This window comes from Gopherus evgoodei, unplaced genomic scaffold (assembly GCF_007399415.2).
Source record: "Gopherus evgoodei ecotype Sinaloan lineage unplaced genomic scaffold, rGopEvg1_v1.p scaffold_48_arrow_ctg1, whole genome shotgun sequence".
NCBI classification, from domain to species: domain Eukaryota; kingdom Metazoa; phylum Chordata; order Testudines; family Testudinidae; genus Gopherus; species Gopherus evgoodei.
The window spans coordinates 1,625,166-1,645,977 of NW_022060069.1; the positions used below are offsets into that span (position 1 = coordinate 1,625,166).

The 20,812-nt window shown below is 56.5% G+C and overlaps 1 protein-coding gene across 1 annotated transcript; it reads right to left on the reverse strand.

Moving 5' to 3' along the window:
* Window positions 1–202: 202 nt before the first annotated feature.
* Window positions 203–13,596, reverse strand: LOC115642990 (cytochrome P450 2G1-like). The gene is made up of 9 exons (XM_030546735.1): window positions 13,324–13,596; window positions 7,653–7,815; window positions 6,999–7,148; window positions 5,998–6,158; window positions 5,574–5,750; window positions 5,182–5,323; window positions 4,420–4,607; window positions 4,061–4,202; window positions 203–1,520 (listed from the first exon to the last, which is right to left on the reverse strand). The coding sequence occupies exons 1-9, from the start codon at window positions 13,594–13,596 to the stop codon at window positions 1,339–1,341; spliced, it is 1,578 nt and encodes a 525-aa protein (XP_030402595.1). The 3' UTR covers window positions 203–1,338.
* Between the last annotated feature and the right edge of the window lie 7,216 nt (window positions 13,597–20,812).

The window sequence follows — 20,812 nt, forward strand, 5'->3', positions numbered from 1 at the left end:
AAGGGAGAGGAGGCTCCCCAAAGTCCTGCCTGGCTTGGTGGGGAGCAGCTCCAGAGCATCGCCCGGGGACCCCGTGACAGATGGACAGATAGATCCCTGCATCCCTCCATCCCCATATCTAGCTATCCACCGCTTGGTAGATACAAGCCAGGGTTGTGAACAAGCAGGCACACGAACCAACACACGAAGTGCTCTCCGGAGCTTCTTTTGCAACCACCTCCCGTTTTTAGGGTCTTTAATAAGCTGGCTGCTGAAGCAGTTACAAGCAAACCCCGAATGAATACAAACTGAGGAAGCGCAGGGGGACGCAGGAAGCGTCACTGTCATTACGAGCCCAGCACACTGTCAGGAGAACATCCAGTAACGGCCGAGAGCCTCATCGCGGGGACGTCTCATTGAGTCCCGCCAGGAGCGTCTGCCTCAGCAGGCGTCAAGCGGAAATCGCATTAAAATCTCAAGCCAGGGGCACACGACGGGGCTCCCTGCTTTCCAGCCCCAGTGCAAGGCCAGGGCATGACAGTGCAGCTGCCTCCCTGAGCCAACCTGGGTCCAGGAGCAGGTTAATGGGTTTGGGTTACGTCAGCTGCCAATCACCCCTGGAGCTGTTCTGACAGCCCAGGTGTTCCAGCCAGGCCCGCTTGAAAGGCTTCCGTGGAGACACAGCAGCGCCGAGCGGGGGCTCCCTTTGGCGGATTTCATCCCCCTCCCCGAGAGGCCTCGCTGGGTGGAGGGAAGAATTCGTCCCTCCACCTCACGCTGTCTGCACTGGGGCATAGGCTGGTATCGCAATGTCACTCCTGCGTGTGGATTGCGCAGCCCCGGTCTGTGCTCCCACGAGATCCCTGCTCCTGGGCTGAAGGAGATCCCAGCCCTGGCTTTCGTTCTCACTCAGGTAACTCCGAGCAATGCAGTTACATTAGTGCCAGCCAGGCCCCCGAAGATTCCCCCAATCCCATTGCACAAGGGCCTTCAACCCGTGTGAAGGCCCTGATCCCACCACACTGCTCCCAGCCCCGGGTGCAGAAGGCAGATCCAGGACACAGCCAGAGAGCACTGTGCTGTGGTTATTCTCTGCCCCTCAGGGCCCACAGGGGGCAGGACAGGGACAGGACTGTTCTGTGTCCCCCAGTGTGAGCTAGAGCAGCCCCGAGGCTGCTGTAACTGACACCAGGGCCACACAGAGTCCATAATAGGTAACAGGAGTTTAAAGCTACTTTAAACCAAGCACAGGGAGGGGGAACTGAGAACCAGGCCTGATATGTTGCTCGTGCCCCTGGCATCTGTGGTTTCTTAGCCAGACTGGGGCCCCTGCCTGGGCCTTGTCTCCTTCTGTCTCTGTCAGCGAGGGACCACGCAGAGCTGGTAGAAGGGGGGGATTTTGGCAAAGCCGTCCTCCCGTGGCTTGGTGTCGATGTCCTCCGGGGCCACCAGGGGCTTCAGCGTGAAGCGCTGCAGGATGGTGGTGAAGAAGAGGAAGAGCTCCATGCGGGCCAGCGCCTCGCCCAGGCAGATCCTCTTCCCTACGAGAGACAAGAGGGAGGGCGCCGGGGTGGGGAATGAGCCACGCACCTGCCGCATGGATGCGCCAGGGTGGGCAGGCAGGGAGGGGCCAGCTTACGCTGGGAGCAGCAGTGCGGATTGTCAGCCGCCAGTGCTCACACGGACGGGATTCCTAGTGCAAGGAAGGAACGTGCGGGGAGGTCGAGCTTTGCAATCATTATTCTGATTCCACAGTGTTTGGTGCATGGAGAGAGAGAGTGTGTGCAAGGGACAGATAGATACAGGGGGTGTGTGGGGATAGACAGATAGATATAGGGGGTGTGTGGGGATAGATAGATACAGGGGTGTGTGGGGATAGATAGATACAGGGGTGTGTGGGGATAGATAGATAGATAGATAGATACAGGGGTGTGTGGGGATAGATAGATACAGGGGTGTGTGGGGATAGATAGATAGATAGATAGAGGGGGTGTCTGGGAATGAATAGATAGATAGATAGATAGATAGATAGATAGATAGATAGATAGAGGGGTGTGTGGGGATAGGTAGATACAGGGGGTGTGTGGGGATAGATAGATAGATAGAGGGGTGTGTGGGGATAGATAGATAGATACAGGGGGTATGTGCGAATATAGATAGATAGATACAGGGGTGTGTGGGGATAGATAGATAGATACAGGAGTGTGTGGGGATAGATAGATGGATAGATAGATAGATACAGGGGGTATGTGCGAATAGATAGATAGATACAGGGGTGTGTGGGGACAGATAGATAGATAGATAGAGGGGTGTGTGGGGATAGATAGATAGATACAGGGGTGTGTGGGGATAGACAGATAGAGAGGTGTGTGGAGATAGATAGATAGATGCAGGGGTGTGTGGGGATAGATAGATACAGGGGTGTGTGGGGATAGATAGATAGATACAGGGGGTATGTGCGAATATAGATAGATACAGGGGTGTGTGGGGATAGATAGATACAGGGGTGTATGGGGATAGACAGATAGAGAGGTGTGTGGAGATAGATAGATAGATACAGGGGTGTGTGGGGATAGATAGATAGATAGATAGATACAGGGGTGTGTGGGGATAGATAGATAGATAGATACAGAGGGTATGTGCGAATATAGATAGATAGATACAGGGGTGTGTGGGGATAGATAGATGGATAGATAGATAGATACAGGGGGTAAGTGGGGATAGATAGATAGATAGATACAGGAGTGTGTGGGGATAGATAGATGGACAGATAGATAGATACAGGGGGTATGTGCGAATAGATAGATAGATACAGGGGTGTGTGGGGACAGATAGATAGATACAGGGGGTAAGTGGGGATAGATAGATAGATAGATACAGGGGCTATGTGCGAATATAGATAGATAGATACAGGGGTGTGTGGGGATAGATAGATGGATAGATAGATAGATACAGGGGGTATGTGCGAATATAGATAGATAGATACAGGGGTGTGTGGGGATAGATAGATAGATACAGGGGGTACGTGGGGATAGATAGATAGATTAGATAGATACAGGAGTGTGTGGGGATAGATAGATACATGGGGCTGTGGGGATAGATTAGATAGATACAGGGGTGTGTGGGGATAGACAGATAGAGAGGTGTGTGGAGATAGATAGATAGATACAGGGGGTATGTGCGAATATAGATAGATAGATACAGGGGTGTGTGGGGATAGATAGATAGATACAGGGGGTACGTGGGGATAGATTAGATAGATACAGGGGTGTGTGGGGATAGACAGATGGATACAGGGGGTACGTGGGGATAGATAGATAGATACAGGGGTGTGTGGGGATAGATAGATAGATAGATACAGGGGGTACGTGGGGATAGATAGATAGATTAGATAGATACAGGAGTGTGTGGGGATAGATAGATACATGGGGCTGTGGGGATAGATTAGATAGATACAGGGGTGTGTGGGGATAGACAGATAGATACAAGGGGTGTGTGCGAATAGATAGATAGATACATGGGGCTGTGGGGATAGATTAGATAGATACAGGGGTGTGTGGGGATAGATAGATAGATACAGGGGGTACGTGGGGATAGATAGATAGATTAGATAGATACAGGAGTGTGTGGGGATAGATAGATACATGGGGCTGTGGGGATAGATTAGATAGATACAGGGGTGTGTGGGGATAGACAGATAGATACAAGGGGTGTGTGCGAATAGATAGATAGATACAGGGGGCTGTGGGGATAGATTAGATAGATACAGGGGTGTGTGGGGATAGATAGATAGATACAGGGGGTACGTGGGGATAGATTAGATAGATACAGGAGTGTGTGGGGATAGATAGATACATGGGGCTGTGGGGATAGACAGATAGATACAAGGGGTGTGTGCGAATAGATAGATAGATACAGGGGGCTGTGGGGATAGATAGAGCAGTGTGGATTAGGGGTGCTGTGCGGTGAGTCGGGGGACGGACGTGGAGATAGACAGGCCGAGGAGTGAGGATTGGGGCACTGCAGTGTTTCTGGGGACGGACGGACAGACAGATGGAGGAGTCCGGGTGAGGCAGCTCACCTGAAGAAAAGGGCACGAAGGCGTCGTTTTTCCGGAACTGCCCCGTCTCCTCCAGGAAGTTCCTCGGGTTGAAGCTTTCGGGGCTTTTGAACTTGCTGGGGTCGCGCAGGACGGTGCTGAGCATGGGGTAGATCTCGGTGCCCTGGGAGCAGAGCGTCAGGCGCTCAGAACGAGATGAGCTGGGTGGGAGTCATCCCCCCCCCGGGCATGTCCTCCCCTCTCTGCCCCCACACTGGGATTACGCAGGAACAGAGCTGCTCAGCGGGCAGGTGTCGGGTAACTGCCAATGGGGTCAGATCCCCAGCTGCCGAGAATCGGACCCGGACTCCCCCCTGCGCCCCTGCCCGCTCGCCCCTCACCTGGGGGATGGTGTAGCCTCTGAACTGGGTGTCCCGGGTCACGATGTGGGGCACGTCCATGGGGATCAGGTCGCTGAACCGCTGGATCTCGTGGATCACAGCATCGGTGTAGGGCATCTGGCTCCGGTCCTCGATGGCTGGGATGCGGCTCTGTCCGATCACCCGGTCAATCTCCTCATGCATCTTCCCTGCCAGCACCACAGACAGAGCTTACCCCCCGGCCTGGCGGCTCCCGGGAGCTGCTCAGGAGCAGGGAGAGCGGGGACCCCCAAGGCCTAGAGGGCAGAGCCCCGGACTGGACACGGAACACTTAGATTCTCTTTCCAGCTCTGCCGCTGACCTCAAGCTCTGTGCCTCAGTTTCCCCATAATGATACTGAGCTCCACCTGCAAATCAGTCTGACTCGGGTCAGCAAGCGCTCAGGACCTGGGTCCTTGGACCCTGCTGGGCGGGGTCAGAGCCCCAGGCCCTTTGTAACTCTGGTCCAAGCCCTGTCATTGTGCAGAGCGGATGCAGCCCAAAGCTGCAGACCCACATCAGGGTCTCCGGGTTAGCACGGCTGGGAGACCTGTGTACAGCAAACCCAGGCAGAGGCTCAAACCTGGGCTTGGAAACGCCAAGCCCACAAGCCAAAGTCCCACCGATCTAGGCTTAGTGCTCAGTGGAGACATGCCCTAACTACGGTGTGTGGGCCTTTTGCAAACTTCTCCCAGCGTTTGACTCGTGCAATTCAGGGACTGCTGATGAATGTTCCTTAGTTACCTAGGACCTCCGGGTGTTTCATCAAGAGCAGGAACCCGTATCTCAGGGTGGAGCTGACGGTCTCCGTGCCGGCAAAGAACAAGTTGAGCGTGGTGAGTTCCAAGTTCTTGATGTTAAATTCACTGGAAGGGTTTTGCTTTTCCTTGGGGAAAATCAACATAGGCTGAAACCTCAGCATGGGGATTTCTACAGCCACAGGAGAGCTGGTCTTAAAAGTACAGATTTGCACAACGATTCCTGTTTGAACTCTGCAAAATCACTTTGCTGCTGTTTTGGGGTGGGGGGATCCTGGTATTTGTTATGGATGAAAATTGCATGACTTGTGGGGCCCCTAGCGCTGTGTTTGCTCTAAGATCATCCAAGCCATTCACTCAGCTCCCAGAGCACCGTACCTTTTCCATTTGGATCAGGAAGCAGTCGATAAAATCCCGGGGGGAATTGGCATCCAGCGTTGCTTGGTTCTGCTTCACTCTCCTCTCAATAAATTTCCTCATGTCTTCTAGTAAGTAGTAGATTTTCATGTGAGGGCCGGGGAAGTATTTGAGGAAACTCGCATACATGTCGTAGAACTGGAAAGAGAAGAGACACACAGAGCACAGGTTTTGGTGCATCCCCAGAGCCAGACTGTCAGTCACGCCGGGCTGAATCTGGAGTCACGTCGAGGCGAATCTGGAATCATGTCCGTGTGAATCTGGAGTGCCTTCACTGAAGTCTATCGAATTACTCTGCATTTGCTCTGGTGACCCAGAACACAGTTATCTGCAGTAACCCACATGCAATGAAAATACCGACCATTTCATTTCGAGCAGGACATACCTGTGACCACGGGGTGCTCATCTCCTTAAAGCTTTCGTTCATCATCTGCAGCAAGGACAGGAATTCTTTGTCTTCGTAGTCAAAGCGGTCACCAAAGACAATGGAGCAGATGACGTTGGAGACGGCGCGGCTCAAGAAGAAGGTCGGGTCAAAAGGTTCCGCTGGTGCAGGGGGGGAGAGAAGGGAGGAGGGGTCGTGCGGTCATTGGGGGAAGAGGAGCAGCCAACATGAAGGGAGTTTAGGAGCGGACTCGGATGCTTCATAACAGTTCAAACAGGAATCGTTCCGGGGACTTCTCGGGTCAGTGTTATGCCCAAGGTCAGACTGGATCTTTGGAGTGGTTCCTCCTCCCCTTGGAATCTGTAACTCCACACAGAGACGCCCCGGGGGGTACAGAGGTGTCCCGTATGCTACACAACCTTTCAATCCAGATCTATCTGCCCAAGTCGTTCCAGCCCAACATTACTACAATGCTGTGGGGTGAGCGATCTCGAGAGGTCACCTACTCCTGCCTCCTATGCCGACTAACCCTAGCCCAACCCTACAAGGGTTTGTCCCACCTGTTCTTAAAAACCTGCAGTGGCGGGGACCCCACACCCTCCTTCTCTTACCTGTCCCAGGGCTTCGCTCCCCTGCGGGTGAGAAAGTTTTCCTCAATATCTAACCTAGATCTCCCTGGCTGCAGATTAAGCCCATGACGTCTTCTTCGACCTTCAGTGGACACGGAGAACAGCAGATCCCCGTCCTCTTTGTAACAGCCCTTCCTGGCTGTTCTCAGGTCCCCCCCAGTCGTCTTTGCTCAAGACTAAATGTGCCCAGTGGTTGGTTTTTTAACCTCGCTCTGCTCAAAGTGGGTGAGGATCATTCCTGTGCAGAGAGGCAGCCAGCAGCCCTGCCACTGGGTAAATCCTCAAACCGGGGCTTAAGCAGGACTTGGCTGGTGCCTGGGCTGGAGCCGATCCCCAGGGGGGTCGGGGGAGGGCACCACTCCGCTGAGTCACCTTTTGTATTTCGAAAGGCTTCCAGCAGGAACTGGGCCTCCTCCTGGATCCGCTCCTCAATGCTTTTCTTCCCCATGCCGAAGTTCCGCAGGACGGTCAGGGAGAACCGGCGCAGCTGCCGCCACCGCTCCCCGTTGGCAAAAACCACCCCTGGAGGGAGACGAGGGGTTTCAGCCCAGGAAGACGAAAGGCCGTTGAAATGAGCCAAGTGCCGTGGCATGGGCCAAGGGGGAGGGTGGCAAAGAGAAGGTCCCAGCTCTGATCCAGTGATGCAAAAATGCACCAAGCCAGCTCTTCTGGGGGGTGCAATCGTGGGGGGGTTGCATTGGCTGGTTGGGGCAAAGCTTGCTGCGAATCTGGACACACAATGGTGTGATAGGACCATGTGTGTTTAAAAGGGAACCATCTCCTCCCCCACCCCCGTGAAACATACAAAGCTTCACACTCAGGGAGCAGGACCACTTTAGCATGGGGGGTCTTTGTTCTCCTGATCCCCCAGAAGTCCTACAGCCCATCAGCTTGGGGATCGTGTCAGCCAATGCTGGAAGTGGGCCAGCTCCGGAGCTGGCATCGTTCCACTATCTCGATTTGGCCCAGCCGGGGAGCTGGCCCTGTAAGTTTGGGGAGGTTCATTGCATCGCGCCTGCTCCTCACCAAAGCCTTGAAAGTTCTTCTCGACAGTCGGCATGTGGGCTCTGCCGCTGAACTCCTCGGCCTGGTCCACCAGCGCCTCCTTCACTGCCTCGTGCCCACACAGCACCACAATGGGCTTGGACCCGAAATAGACGGTGAACACCGGGCCATACTTCGCACTCAGCTGTACAGGAAAGGTGATCAGAGGGGGGCAGGAAATGGGAATCAGTTCCACAGAAAATGTCAAAAAAACAAAAAATAACCAAAAACTCCTCCCCACCCCTAGCCCACCTCCCCCAAAATACCCTACCAAAGCCACAAACAATTTAGGCTGAAAACAGAAACATTTTTGGCTTGAAATGGAATATTTTTTGGCCAAAGCCTGAAAAAAGTTTGCCCTGAAAACTGCTGAAAATGGAAACATTCTTGGCTGAAAATTGACAAACTAAATACATATATTGGGCCAAATCCTTCTGGAAACCAAAACATTTTTAATTTTCACCTGAAATTATTTGTTTTCCTTCCCCCATCCCTGTGTTCCTGCCCCCCACTCCGGCAACGTTCACACAGAGCCGACCTTTCCACAAACAATTAAACTTGGTTGAAAACTCAACTTTCTGTTGGGAAATCTTGCCACGAAAATCTTTTTATTCCCCACCCCATGATTATCCTTTATGACCTGTGTTGCAAACCCCGACTCCTGGACCAGGACCCCATCGCGCCAGGTGCTGTACGAACACACTCAGTGCTATTCTTAGCAGTGAAAAGAGACGTCCATTGGCACCAGCCTGGTGGTTGATTTGGTGGCTGCTGAAGCCTCAGAAACACAAACTGAGTTACCAAACAGGCAACACAGCAGTTGATCAGCAGAGATCCGTTCCCCGCACCCCTGGCGGGCCAGGTGCAATTTGAGAAATAGAACCGTCTCCATTTCATTCAGTGCATATGAGACTGAACCCCCGAGGGCCGAGATACAACTGATCTGAATGCAGAGTGTGTTCACATTGAAGAGACAGACAGATACAGACATAGCTGTGGGGATTTACGTAGAAAGACACAGAGACAGCGCATGGTGTCTATGGTGGCTGGTATGTAACTAGACAGAGAGAGGGCTAGGGAGTGGTTAGCTAGTTAACTAACTTTCAGCAGCGCTGTGCCGAGTCTTCATTTATTCACTCTAAGTTAAGGTTTCCCGTGCCAGTAATACATTTCAATGTTTTTAGAAAGTCTCTTTCTATAAGTCTATAATATATAACTAAACTACTGTTGTGTGTAAAGTAAATAAGGCTTTTAAAATGTTTAAGAAGCTTCATTTAAAATTAAATTAAAATGCAGAGCCCACCGGACCGGTGGCCAGGACCCGGGCGGCGTGAGTGCCACTGAAAATCAGCTCGCGTGACGCCTTCGCCACCTGTGCTATAGGTTGCCTCCCCCTGAGCTCGAGGGTGTGCCTGGGGATAGATACATAGATAGACGGACAGACAGACGGGGTGTATGGGGATTAAATAGATAGATAGACACGGGGGTGGACAGAGTTAGATGGCAGGGTGTCCGGGGATGGGTAGACGCAGAGATGGGGTGTCTGGGGCTGGGTAGACGCAGAGACGGGATGTCTGGGGATGAGTAGGAGCAGAGATGGGGTGTCTGGGGCTGGGGTGTGTGGGGCTGGGTAGACACAGAGAAGAGGTGTCTGGGGATGGGTAGGTGGGGTGTCTGGGGATGGGTAGACACAAAGACTGGGTGCCTGGGGCTGGGTAGGTGCGGAGATGGGGTGTAGACAGGTATATATACGGATAGACAGACAGACGGGGTGTATGGGGATTTAAATAGATAGACATGGGGGTGGACAGAGTTAGATGGCAGGGTGTCTGGGAATGGGTAGACACAGAGAAGGGGTGTCGGGCTGGGTAGACGTAGAGACGGGGTGTAGACAGGTATATATAGGGATAGACAGACAGACGGGGTGTATGGGGATTAAATAGATAGACATGGGGGTGAACAGAGTTAGATGGCAGGGTGTCTGGGGCTGGGTAGATGCAGAGAAGGGGTGTCGGGCTGGGTAGACGCAGAGATGGGGTGTCCGGGGATGGGTAGACGCAGAGATGGGGTGTCGGGCTGGGTAGATGGGGTGTCTGGGGCTGGGTAGACGCAGAGATGGGGTGTCGGGCTGGGTAGATGGGGTGTCTGGGGCTGGGTAGACGCAGAGATGGGGTGTCGGGCTGGGTAGATGGGGTGTCTGGGGCTCGGTAGATGCAGAGATGGGGTGTCGGGCTGGGTAGACGCAGAAATAGGGTGTCTGGGGATGGGTAGACACAGAGACGGAGTGTAGACAGGTATATATAGGGATAGACAGACAGATGGGGTGTCTGGGGCTGGGTAGATGCAGAGATGGGGTGTCTGGGGCTGGGTAGACGCAGAGACGGGGTGCAGACAGGTGTATATATAGGGATAGACAGACAGACAGATGAGGTGTCTGGGGCTGGGTAGACGCAGAGATGGGGTGCAGACAGGTGTATATATAGGGATAGACAGACAGACAGATGAGGTGTCTGGGGCTGGGTAGACGCAGAGACGGGGTGCAGACAGGTGTATATATAGGGATAGACAGACAGACAGATGGGGTGTCTGGGGCTGGGTAGACACAGAGACGGGGTGCAGACAGGTGTATAGGGATAGATAGACAGACAGATGAGGTGTCTGGGGCTGGGTAGATGCAGAGACGGGGTGCAGACAGGTGTATATATAGGGATAGACAGACAGACAGATGGGGTGTCTGGGGCTGGGTAGACGCAGAGACGGGGTGCAGACAGGTGTATATATAGGGATAGACAGACAGACAGATGGGGTGTCTGGGGCTGGGTAGACGCAGAGACGGGGTGCAGACAGGTGTATATATAGGGATAGACAGACAGACAGATGGGGTGTCTGGGGCTGGGTAGACGCAGAGACGGGGTGCAGACAGGTGTATATATAGGGATAGACAGACAGATGGGGTGTCTGGGGCTGGGTAGACGCAGAGACGGGGTGCAGACAAGTGTATATATAGGGATAGACAGACAGACAGATGGGGTGTCTGGGGCTGGGTAGACGCAGAGACGGGGTGCAGACAGGTGTATAGGGATAGACAGACAGACAGATGGGGTGTCTGGGGCTGGGTAGATGCAGAGATGGGGTGTCTGGGGCTGGGTAGACGCAGAGACGGGGTGCAGACAGGTGTATATATAGGGATAGACAGACAGACAGATGGGGTGTCTGGGGCTGGGTAGACGCAGAGACGGGGTGCAGACAGGTGTATATATAGGGATAGACAGACAGACAGATGGGGTGTCTGGGGCTGGGTAGACGCAGAGACGGGGTGCAGACAGGTGTATATATAGGGATAGACAGACAGATGGGGTGTCTGGGGCTGGGTAGACGCAGAGACGGGGTGCAGACAGGTGTATATATAGGGATAGACAGACAGACAGATGGGGTGTCTGGGGCTGGGTAGACGCAGAGACGGGGTGCAGACAGGTGTATATATAGGGATAGACAGACAGACAGATGGGGTGTCTGGGGCTGGGTAGACGCAGAGACGGGGTGCAGACAGGTGTATATATAGGGATAGACAGACAGACAGATGGGGTGTCTGGGGCTGGGTAGACGCAGAGACAGGGTGCAGACAGGTGTATATATAGGGATAGACAGACAGACAGATGGGGTGTCTGGGGCTGGGTAGACGCAGAGACGGGGTGCAGACAGGTGTATATATAGGGATAGACAGACAGACAGATGGGGTGTCTGGGGCTGGGTAGACGCAGAGACGGGGTGCAGACAGGTGTATATATAGGGATAGACAGACAGACAGATGGGGTGTCTGGGGCTGGGTAGACGCAGAGACGGGGTGCAGACAGGTGTATATATAGGGATAGACAGACAGACAGATGGGGTGTCTGGGGCTGGGTAGACGCAGAGACGGGGTGCAGACAGGTGTATATATAGGGATAGACAGACAGACAGATGGGGTGTCTGGGGCTGGGTAGACGCAGAGACGGGGTGCAGACAGGTGTATATATAGGGATAGACAGACAGACAGATGGGGTGTCTGGGGCTGGGTAGACGCAGAGACGGGGTGCAGACAGGTGTATATATAGGGATAGACAGACAGACAGATGGGGTGTCTGGGGCTGGGTAGACGCAGAGACGGGGTGCAGACAGGTGTATATATAGGGATAGACAGACAGACAGATGGGGTGTCTGGGGCTGGGTAGACGCAGAGACGGGGTGCAGACAGGTGTATATATAGGGATAGACAGACAGATGGGGTGTCTGGGGCTGGGTAGACGCAGAGACGGGGTGCAGACAAGTGTATATATAGGGATAGACAGACAGACAGATGGGGTGTCTGGGGCTGGGTAGACGCAGAGACGGGGTGCAGACAGGTGTATAGGGATAGACAGACAGACAGATGGGGTGTCTGGGGCTGGGTAGATGCAGAGATGGGGTGTCTGGGGCTGGGTAGACGCAGAGACGGGGTGCAGACAGGTGTATATATAGGGATAGACAGACAGACAGATGGGGTGTCTGGGGCTGGGTAGACGCAGAGACGGGGTGCAGACAGGTGTATATATAGGGATAGACAGACAGACAGATGGGGTGTCTGGGGCTGGGTAGACGCAGAGACGGGGTGCAGACAGGTGTATATATAGGGATAGACAGACAGATGGGGTGTCTGGGGCTGGGTAGACGCAGAGACGGGGTGCAGACAGGTGTATATATAGGGATAGACAGACAGACAGATGGGGTGTCTGGGGCTGGGTAGACGCAGAGACGGGGTGCAGACAGGTGTATATATAGGGATAGACAGACAGACAGATGGGGTGTCTGGGGCTGGGTAGACGCAGAGACGGGGTGCAGACAGGTGTATATATAGGGATAGACAGACAGACAGATGGGGTGTCTGGGGCTGGGTAGACGCAGAGACAGGGTGCAGACAGGTGTATATATAGGGATAGACAGACAGACAGATGGGGTGTCTGGGGCTGGGTAGACGCAGAGACGGGGTGCAGACAGGTGTATATATAGGGATAGACAGACAGACAGATGAGGTGTCTGGGGCTGGGTAGACGCAGAGACGGGGTGCAGACAGGTGTATATATAGGGATAGACAGACAGACAGATGGGGTGTCTGGGGCTGGGTAGACGCAGAGACGGGGTGCAGACAGGTGTATATATAGGGATAGACAGACAGACAGATGGGGTGTCTGGGGCTGGGTAGACGCAGAGACGGGGTGCAGACAGGTGTATATATAGGGATAGACAGACAGACAGATGGGGTGTCTGGGGCTGGGTAGACGCAGAGACGGGGTGCAGACAGGTGTATATATAGGGATAGACAGACAGACAGATGGGGTGTCTGGGGCTGGGTAGACGCAGAGACGGGGTGCAGACAGGTGTATATATAGGGATAGACAGACAGACAGATGGGGTGTCTGGGGCTGGGTAGACGCAGAGACGGGGTGCAGACAGGTGTATATATAGGGATAGACAGACAGACAGATGGGGTGTCTGGGGCTGGGTAGACGCAGAGACGGGGTGCAGACAGGTGTATATATAGGGATAGACAGACAGACTTTCAAATGAGATGGTCTCCCCAAGAGTTGGCTCCTGAGCCAGTCACTGCGAGTCGCTTGCAGGGCTCTCGGTGACTCACCTTCTCCAGTGATTTCAGGGTTTCTCCCATCTTCATCTGCAGGAAGTTCCCGATCAGCGGGAGGGGAGTGGGCCCAGGGGGCAGGTTCTTGTTGCGCGACTGCTTTCTCCAGGCGGAGATGACGAGGAGGCAGGACACGTAGATGCCCAGGAAGATGGTGATGGCTCCAGCCAGCTCCATGGTGCGTGGAGTCACTGCCCCAGTGTGGTACGCCAGCCTGGAATGCCCTCGCATATATCTACTCCCAGTCGGGTTTGGCCCTGCCTCCTGCATTGCATAACGGCCCTGGGCAAACACTTCTCTAAGCCACCAGTCACGTGCCACTAATTATCTCCTTGTATGTCAACATTGTGAAAGCCTCTGGTGTTCGGGAGGCGTGTGGGGCCAGATCTCCCCGGCTTCGCCATAACCCACCACCGACTTCTTCGTCTCTCTTGTTCTGCCCTGCACGAAAAGCGAGGCGAGGCGAGGCGGGCGAGGAGGGTGCAGGGGCCGGTGCTCGGAGCTGAGGGGGTCTGAAGTATGCCAGGGCGTTCGCTCAGGCCAGCGAGCAGGATGAGCTGTGCCCCTTCCTCCACTCGCTGCAGACTCACCAAAGTCCAGCTGTGCCTGGTACACAGAACTGTCTGATAATGGCCGGGAAAAGCTGAGCACAGCGAGGCTGGTGCCAAGCAGGACACTGAGGGTCAAGTCACGGGGGAGCCTGATGGGGAGTCACGGGTTGCTGGAGCCAGGGCCATGTGGCAGAACTGGGACAAAAGCCGCTGAAATGTCTCGGTATTTGCTAGCGTGAGTGGGATGAAGCTGCTCTCTTCCCAGACATGGGGTCACTCGACGGGCCAGTTTGGACGATCGGGGAGAGGAACGTGGCCAGCTGGGGGGTTAATTTAGGCTCAGGCACTGTCCAATAACAAGCAGCGGGTTCGACATCCGGAGATCTCAGCCGGGTTAGTACCAGGGCCTGCACCCCGGGCAAAACATCAAAACCTTGTATACAGGGCGGGGACGGGGTGGGGTCCGAGCCTGGGAATGTCAAGTAGCGACTGAGGTTTGTGTTCTAACACTGTCTGGAGATCCCTGCCCCTGCCACCGGCAAGAGGGAAAGGGACCTGTCGGGGGCCAGGGGACATTGGCTAGTGCAGAAGGAGACCAGCGTCCCACCTTGCACTGACCTCACATGCTCGGGTCACGGCTCCAGAGCTCGTCCCGTCCACCAGCAGAAGCTGGTCCAATAACAGATATCAGCTCGCCTTTCTTCTAGACTTTGAACTCTTTGTTTGCTCAATCTCTGCCTAAGGGCCTGAGCCTTGAACTGCTTGTTGTCCCGCCCTGCCCAAGAGCTTGGGTTTATAGACTGTTGTTCGCTCAGTCCCAGCCTAAGGGCCTGAGCTCCTGACTGTTTCCTGCCTCACCAGGCTAAGGTGACAGCTCACCCAACTCGGGTAACGAGGCGGCCTGGCTCCCAGCCTCGCCTGAGAGGGCCAAGTCCCCACACCGGACAATTACAACACCCCTCTATCCATCCCTCCATCCGTCCACCCATCCATCCATCCTATTCATAGACACCCCTCCATCCACTCACCCAGCCATCTCTCCATCCATCCCTTCTGCCCATAGACACTCCTCCATCCATCCCTCCAGCCGTCCACCCATCCATCCCTCCTATTCATAGACACCCCTCCATCCACCCACCCAGCCATCTCTCCATCCATCCCTTCTGCCCATAGACACCCCTCCATCCATCCCTCCATCCGTCCACCCATCCATCCCTCCTATTCATAGACACCCCTCTATCCATCCCTCCATCCGTCCACCCATCCATCCCTCCTATTCATAGACACCCCTCCATCCACCCACCCAGCAATCTCTCCATCCATCCCTTCTGCCCATAGACACCCCTCCATCCATCTCTCCATCCGTCCACCCATCCATCCCTCCTATTCATAGACACTCCTCCATGCACTCACCCAGCCATCTCTCCATCCATCCCTTCTGCCCATAGACACCCCTCCATCCATCCCTCCATCCGTCCACCCATCCATCCCTCCTATTCATAGACACCCCTTCATCCATCCCTCCATCCGTCCACCCATCCATCCCTCCTAGTCATAGACACCCCTCCATCCACCCAGCCAGCCATCTCTCCATCCATCCCTCCTGCCCATAGACACCTGTAGCGAGGCGGACTGGCTTCCAGCCACGCCTGAGAGGGCCGAGCCAGAACAGACGCCGACGTGGGTGGACCCAGCGCCTCCTGTTCCCGTCCCCCAGAAGTCAAGGGGCAGGACAGGAAGTATAAAGGCCCGGCCCCAGCGCTCAGTTGACCGTTGGCCGCCAGAGAGGACAGACGCTGGTACCCTAGCTCCCACTGGGCTGAGCCTGCCCCCTGCTCGCTACCCGGAAGAGGACTGGCCGAGCCGGCCCCGTGCTCGCTACCCGGAGGAGAACTGGCTGAGCTGGCCCCGTGCTCGCTACCCGGAGTCAGACCGGCCGAGCCGGCCCCGTGCTCGCTACCCGGAGGAGGACTGGCCGAGCCAGCCCCGCACTCTCTACCCTGAGGAGGACGGCCGAGCCGGCCCCATGCTTGCTACCCGGAGGAGGACCGGCCAAGCAGACCCCGCGCTCGCTACCCTGAGGAGGACGGCCGAGCCGGCCCCATGCTCGCTACCCGGAGGAGGACCGGCCGAGCAGACCCCGCGCTCGCTACCCTGAGGAGGACCGGCCGAGCCTGCCCCTGCTCGATACCCGGAGGAGGACTGGCCGAGCCGGCCCCGTGCTCGCTACCCAGAGGAGGACCGGCCAAGCCTGCCCCGTGCTCGCTACCCGGAGGAGGACCGGCCAAGCCTGCCCCGTGCTCGCTACCCGGAGGAGGACCGGCCAAGCCTGCCCCGTGCTCGCTACCCGGAGGAGGACTGGCTGAGATGGCCCCGTGCTCGCTACCCTGAGGAGAACTGGCTGAGCCGGCCCCGTGCTCGCTACCCGGAGGAGGACCAGCCGAGCCGGCCCCATGCTCTCTACCCGGAGGAGGACTGGCCGAGCCTTCCCCTTGCCCGGTACCCTGAAGTGATGCCTGAACCACCCCGCGTCCAGTATCCCGAGGACCAGCCCCGCTTACCCAGCGCTCAGGATCCTGAGGAGCCCGTGGTGTGGGACACTGTGGAAGACGTGGGTGATCCCCAGGTACCAACGGGGGGGAGATTGGAAGTGGCCCGCGGGTAGCCAACCCTAGTCTGGCTCCAGGAGACCCCGAACCAATGTCAGTGGGTTGCGGTCAGGATCCCCACTGACCCAGCAGCAGACGGCCTGCCGCTGTTAGGGCCCCGGGCTGGGATGCAGTGGGGTGGGAGGGCAGACCTTCCAGGGGTGGCAGACTCCCCCTCTCGCTGACCTGAGGAGGCCTTTCTTCTAGACTTTGAACTGTTTGTTTGCTCAATCTCTGCCTAAGGGCCTGAGCCTTGAACTGCTTGTTGTCCCGCCCTGCCCAAGGGCTTGGGTTTATAGACTGTTTGTTCGCTCAGTCCCTGCCTAAGGCCCTGAGCTCCTGACTGTTTCCTGCCTCACCAGGCTAAGGCGACAGCTCACCCAACTCGGGTAACTAGGCGGCCTGGCTCCCAGCCTCGCCTGAGAGGGCCAAGTCCCCACACCGGACCATTACAACACCCCTCTATCCATCCCTCCATCCGTCCACCCATCCATCCCTCCTATTCATAGACACCCCTCCATCCACCCACCCAGCCATCTCTCCATCCATCCCTTCTGCCCATAGACACTCCTCCATCCATCCCTCCATCCGGCCACCCATCCATCCATCCTATTCATAGACACCCCTCCATCCACCCACCCAGCCATCTCTCCATCCATCCCTTCTGCCCATAGACACTCCTCCATCCATCCCTCCATCCGTCCACCCATCCATCCCTCCTATTCATAGACACCCCTCCATCCACCCACCCAGCCATCTCTCCATCCATCCCTTCTGCCCATAGACACTCCTCCATCCATCCCTCCATCCGTCCACCCATCCATCCCTCCTATTCATAGACACCCCTCCATCCACCCACCCAGCCATCTCTCCATCCATCCCTTCTGCCCATAGACACTCCTCCATCCATCCCTCCATCCGGCCACCCATCCATCCATCCTATTCATAGACACCCCTCCATCCACCCACCCAGCCATCTCTCCATCCATCCCTTCTGCCCATAGACACCCCTCCATCCATCCCTCCATCCGTCCACCCATCCATCCCTCCTATTCATAGACACCCCTCTATCCATCCCTCCATCCGTCCACCCATCCATCCCTCCTATTCATAGACACCCCTCCATCCACCCACCCAGCCATCTCTCCATCCATCCCTTCTGCCCATAGACACCCCTCCATCCATCTCTCCATCCGTCCACCCATCCATCCCTCCTATTCATAGACACTCCTCCATGCACTCACCCAGCCATCTCTCCATCCATCCCTTCTGCCCATAGACACCCCTCCATCCATCCCTCCATCCGTCCACCCATCCATCCCTCCTATTCATAGACACCCCTTCATCCATCCCTCCATCCGTCCACCCATCCATCCCTCCTAGTCATAGACACCCCTCCATCCACCCAGCCAGCCATCTCTCCATCCATCCCTCCTGCCCATAGACACCTGTAGCGAGGCGGACTGGCTTCCAGCCACGCCTGAGAGGGCCGAGCCAGAACAGACGCCGACGTGGGTGGACCCAGCGCCTCCTGTTCCCGTCCCCCAGAAGTCAAGGGGCAGGACAGGAAGTATAAAGGCCCGGCCCCAGCGCTCAGTTGACCGTTGGCCGCCAGAGAGGACAGACGCTGGTGCCCTAGCTCCCACTGGGCTGAGCCTGCCCCCTGCTCGCTACCCGGAAGAGGACTGGCCGAGCCGGCCCCGTGCTCGCTACCCGGAGGAGAACTGGCTGAGCTGGCCCCGTGCTCGCTACCCGGAGTCAGACCGGCCGAGCCGGCCCCGTGCTCGCTACCCGGAGGAGGACTGGCCGAGCCAGCCCCGCACTCTCTACCCTGAGGAGGACGGCCGAGCCGGCCCCATGCTTGCTACCCGGAGGAGGACCGGCCGAGCAGACCCCGCGCTCGCTACCCTGAGGAGGACGGCCGAGCCGGCCCCATGCTCGCTACCCGGAGGAGGACCAGCCGAGCAGACCCCGCGCTCGCTACCCTGAGGAGGACCGGCCAAGCCGGCCCCGGGCTCGCTACCCGGAAGAGGACCGGCCGAGCCTGCCCCTGCTCGATACCCGGAGGAGGACTGGCCGAGCCGGCCCCGTGCTCGCTACCCAGAGGAGGACCGGCCAAGCCTGCCCCGTGCTCGCTACCCGGAGGAGGACTGGCTGAGATGGCCCCATGCTCGCTACCTTGAGGAGAACTGGCCGAGCCGGCCCCGTGCTCGCTACCCGGAGGAGGACCAGCCGAGCCGGCCCCATGCTCTCTACCCGGAGGAGGACTGGCCGAGCCTTCCCCTTGCCCGGTACCCTGAAGTGATGCCTGAACCACCCCGCGTCCAGTATCCCGAGGACCAGCCCCGCTTACCCAGCGCTCAGGATCCTGAGGAGCCCGTGGTGTGGGACACTGTGGAAGACGTGGGTGATCCCCAGGTACCAACGGGGGGGGAGATTGGAAGTGGCCCGCGGGTAGCCAACCCTAGTCTGGCTCCAGGAGACCCCGAACCAATGTCAGTGGGTTGCGGTCAGGATCCCCACTGACCCAGCAGCAGACGGCCTGCCGCTGTTAGGGCCCCGGGCTGGGATGCAGTGGGGTGGGAGGGCAGACCTTCCAGGGGTGGCAGACTCCCCCTCTCGCTGACCTGAGGAGGCCTTTCTTCTAGACTTTGAACTGTTTGTTTGCTCAATCTCTGCCTAAGGGCCTGAGCCTTGAACTGCTTGTTGTCCCGCCCTGCCCAAGGGCTTGGGTTTATAGACTGTTTGTTCGCTCAGTCCCTGCCTAAGGCCCTGAGCTCCTGACTGTTTCCTGCCTCACCAGGCTAAGGCGACAGCTCACCCAACTCGGGTAACTATGCGGCCTGGCTCCCAGCCTCGCCTGAGAGGGCCAAGTCCCCACACCGGACCATTACAACACCCCTCTATCCATCCCTCCATCCGTCCACCCATCCATCCCTCCTATTCATAGACACCCCTCCATCCACCCACCCAGCCATCTCTCCATCCATCCCTTCTGCCCATAGACACTCCTCCATCCATCCCTCCATCCGGCCACCCATCCATCCATCCTATTCATAGACACCCCTCCATGCACTCACCCAGCCATCTCTCCATCCATCCCTTCTGCCCATAGACACCCCTCCATCCATCCCTCCATCCGTCCACCCATCCATCCCTCCTATTCATAGACACCCCTCCATCCACCCACCCAGCCATCTCTCCATCCATCCCTTCTGCCCATAGACACTCCTCCATCCATCCCTCCATCCGTCCACCCATCCATCCCTCCTATTCATAGACACCCCTCTATCCATCCCTCCATCCGTCCACCCATCCATCCCTCCTATTCATAGACACCCCTCCATCCACCCACCCAGCCATCTCTCCATCCATCCCTTCTGCCCATAGACACTCCTCCATCCATCCCTCCATCCGTCCACCCATCCATCCCTCCTATTCATAGACACTTCTCCATCCACACACCCAGCCATCTCTCCATCCATCCCTTCTGCCCATAGACACTCCTCCATCCATCCCTCCATCCGTCCACCCATCCATCCCTCCTATTCATAGACACCCCTCTATCCATCCCTCCATCCGTCCACCCATCCATCCCTCCTATTCATAGACACCCCTCCATCCACCCACCCAGCAATCTCTCCATCCATCCCTTCTGCCCATAGACACCCCTCCATCCATCCCTCCATCCGTCCACCCATCCATCCATCCTATTCATAGACACCCCTCTATCCATCCCTCCATCCGTCCACCCATCCATCCCTCCTAGTCATAGACACCCCTCCATCCACCCACCCAACCATCTCTCCATCCATCCCTTCTGCCCATAGACACCCCTCTATCCATCCCTCCATCCGTCCACCCATCCATCCCTCCTAGTCATAGACACCCCTCCATCCACCCACCCAGCCATCTCTCCATCCATCCCTTCTGCCCATAAACACCCCTCCATCCATCCCTCCATCCGTCCACCCATCCATCTCTCCTATTCATAGACACCCCTCCATCCATCCCTCCATCCGTCCACCCATCCATCCCTCCTATTCATAGACACCCCTCCATCCATCCATCCCTCTGTGATGGAGTAGGGGCTGTCTGTGTGGGGAATGGGAGAGCAGGGGAGGACTTTAGGGGATGGACCACACTGGAGCCTGTAACCTGAGCTAGGTAAGGGAGGGGAAAGGTCAACACCTTTGCCCGGGAAGGGGACAAAGGAAGGGAGTGGCAGGAGGGAAGCAGTTGGAGTTTGGGCTTGGGGCTGTGTGGGCGGAATTCAGGGTATCCTAG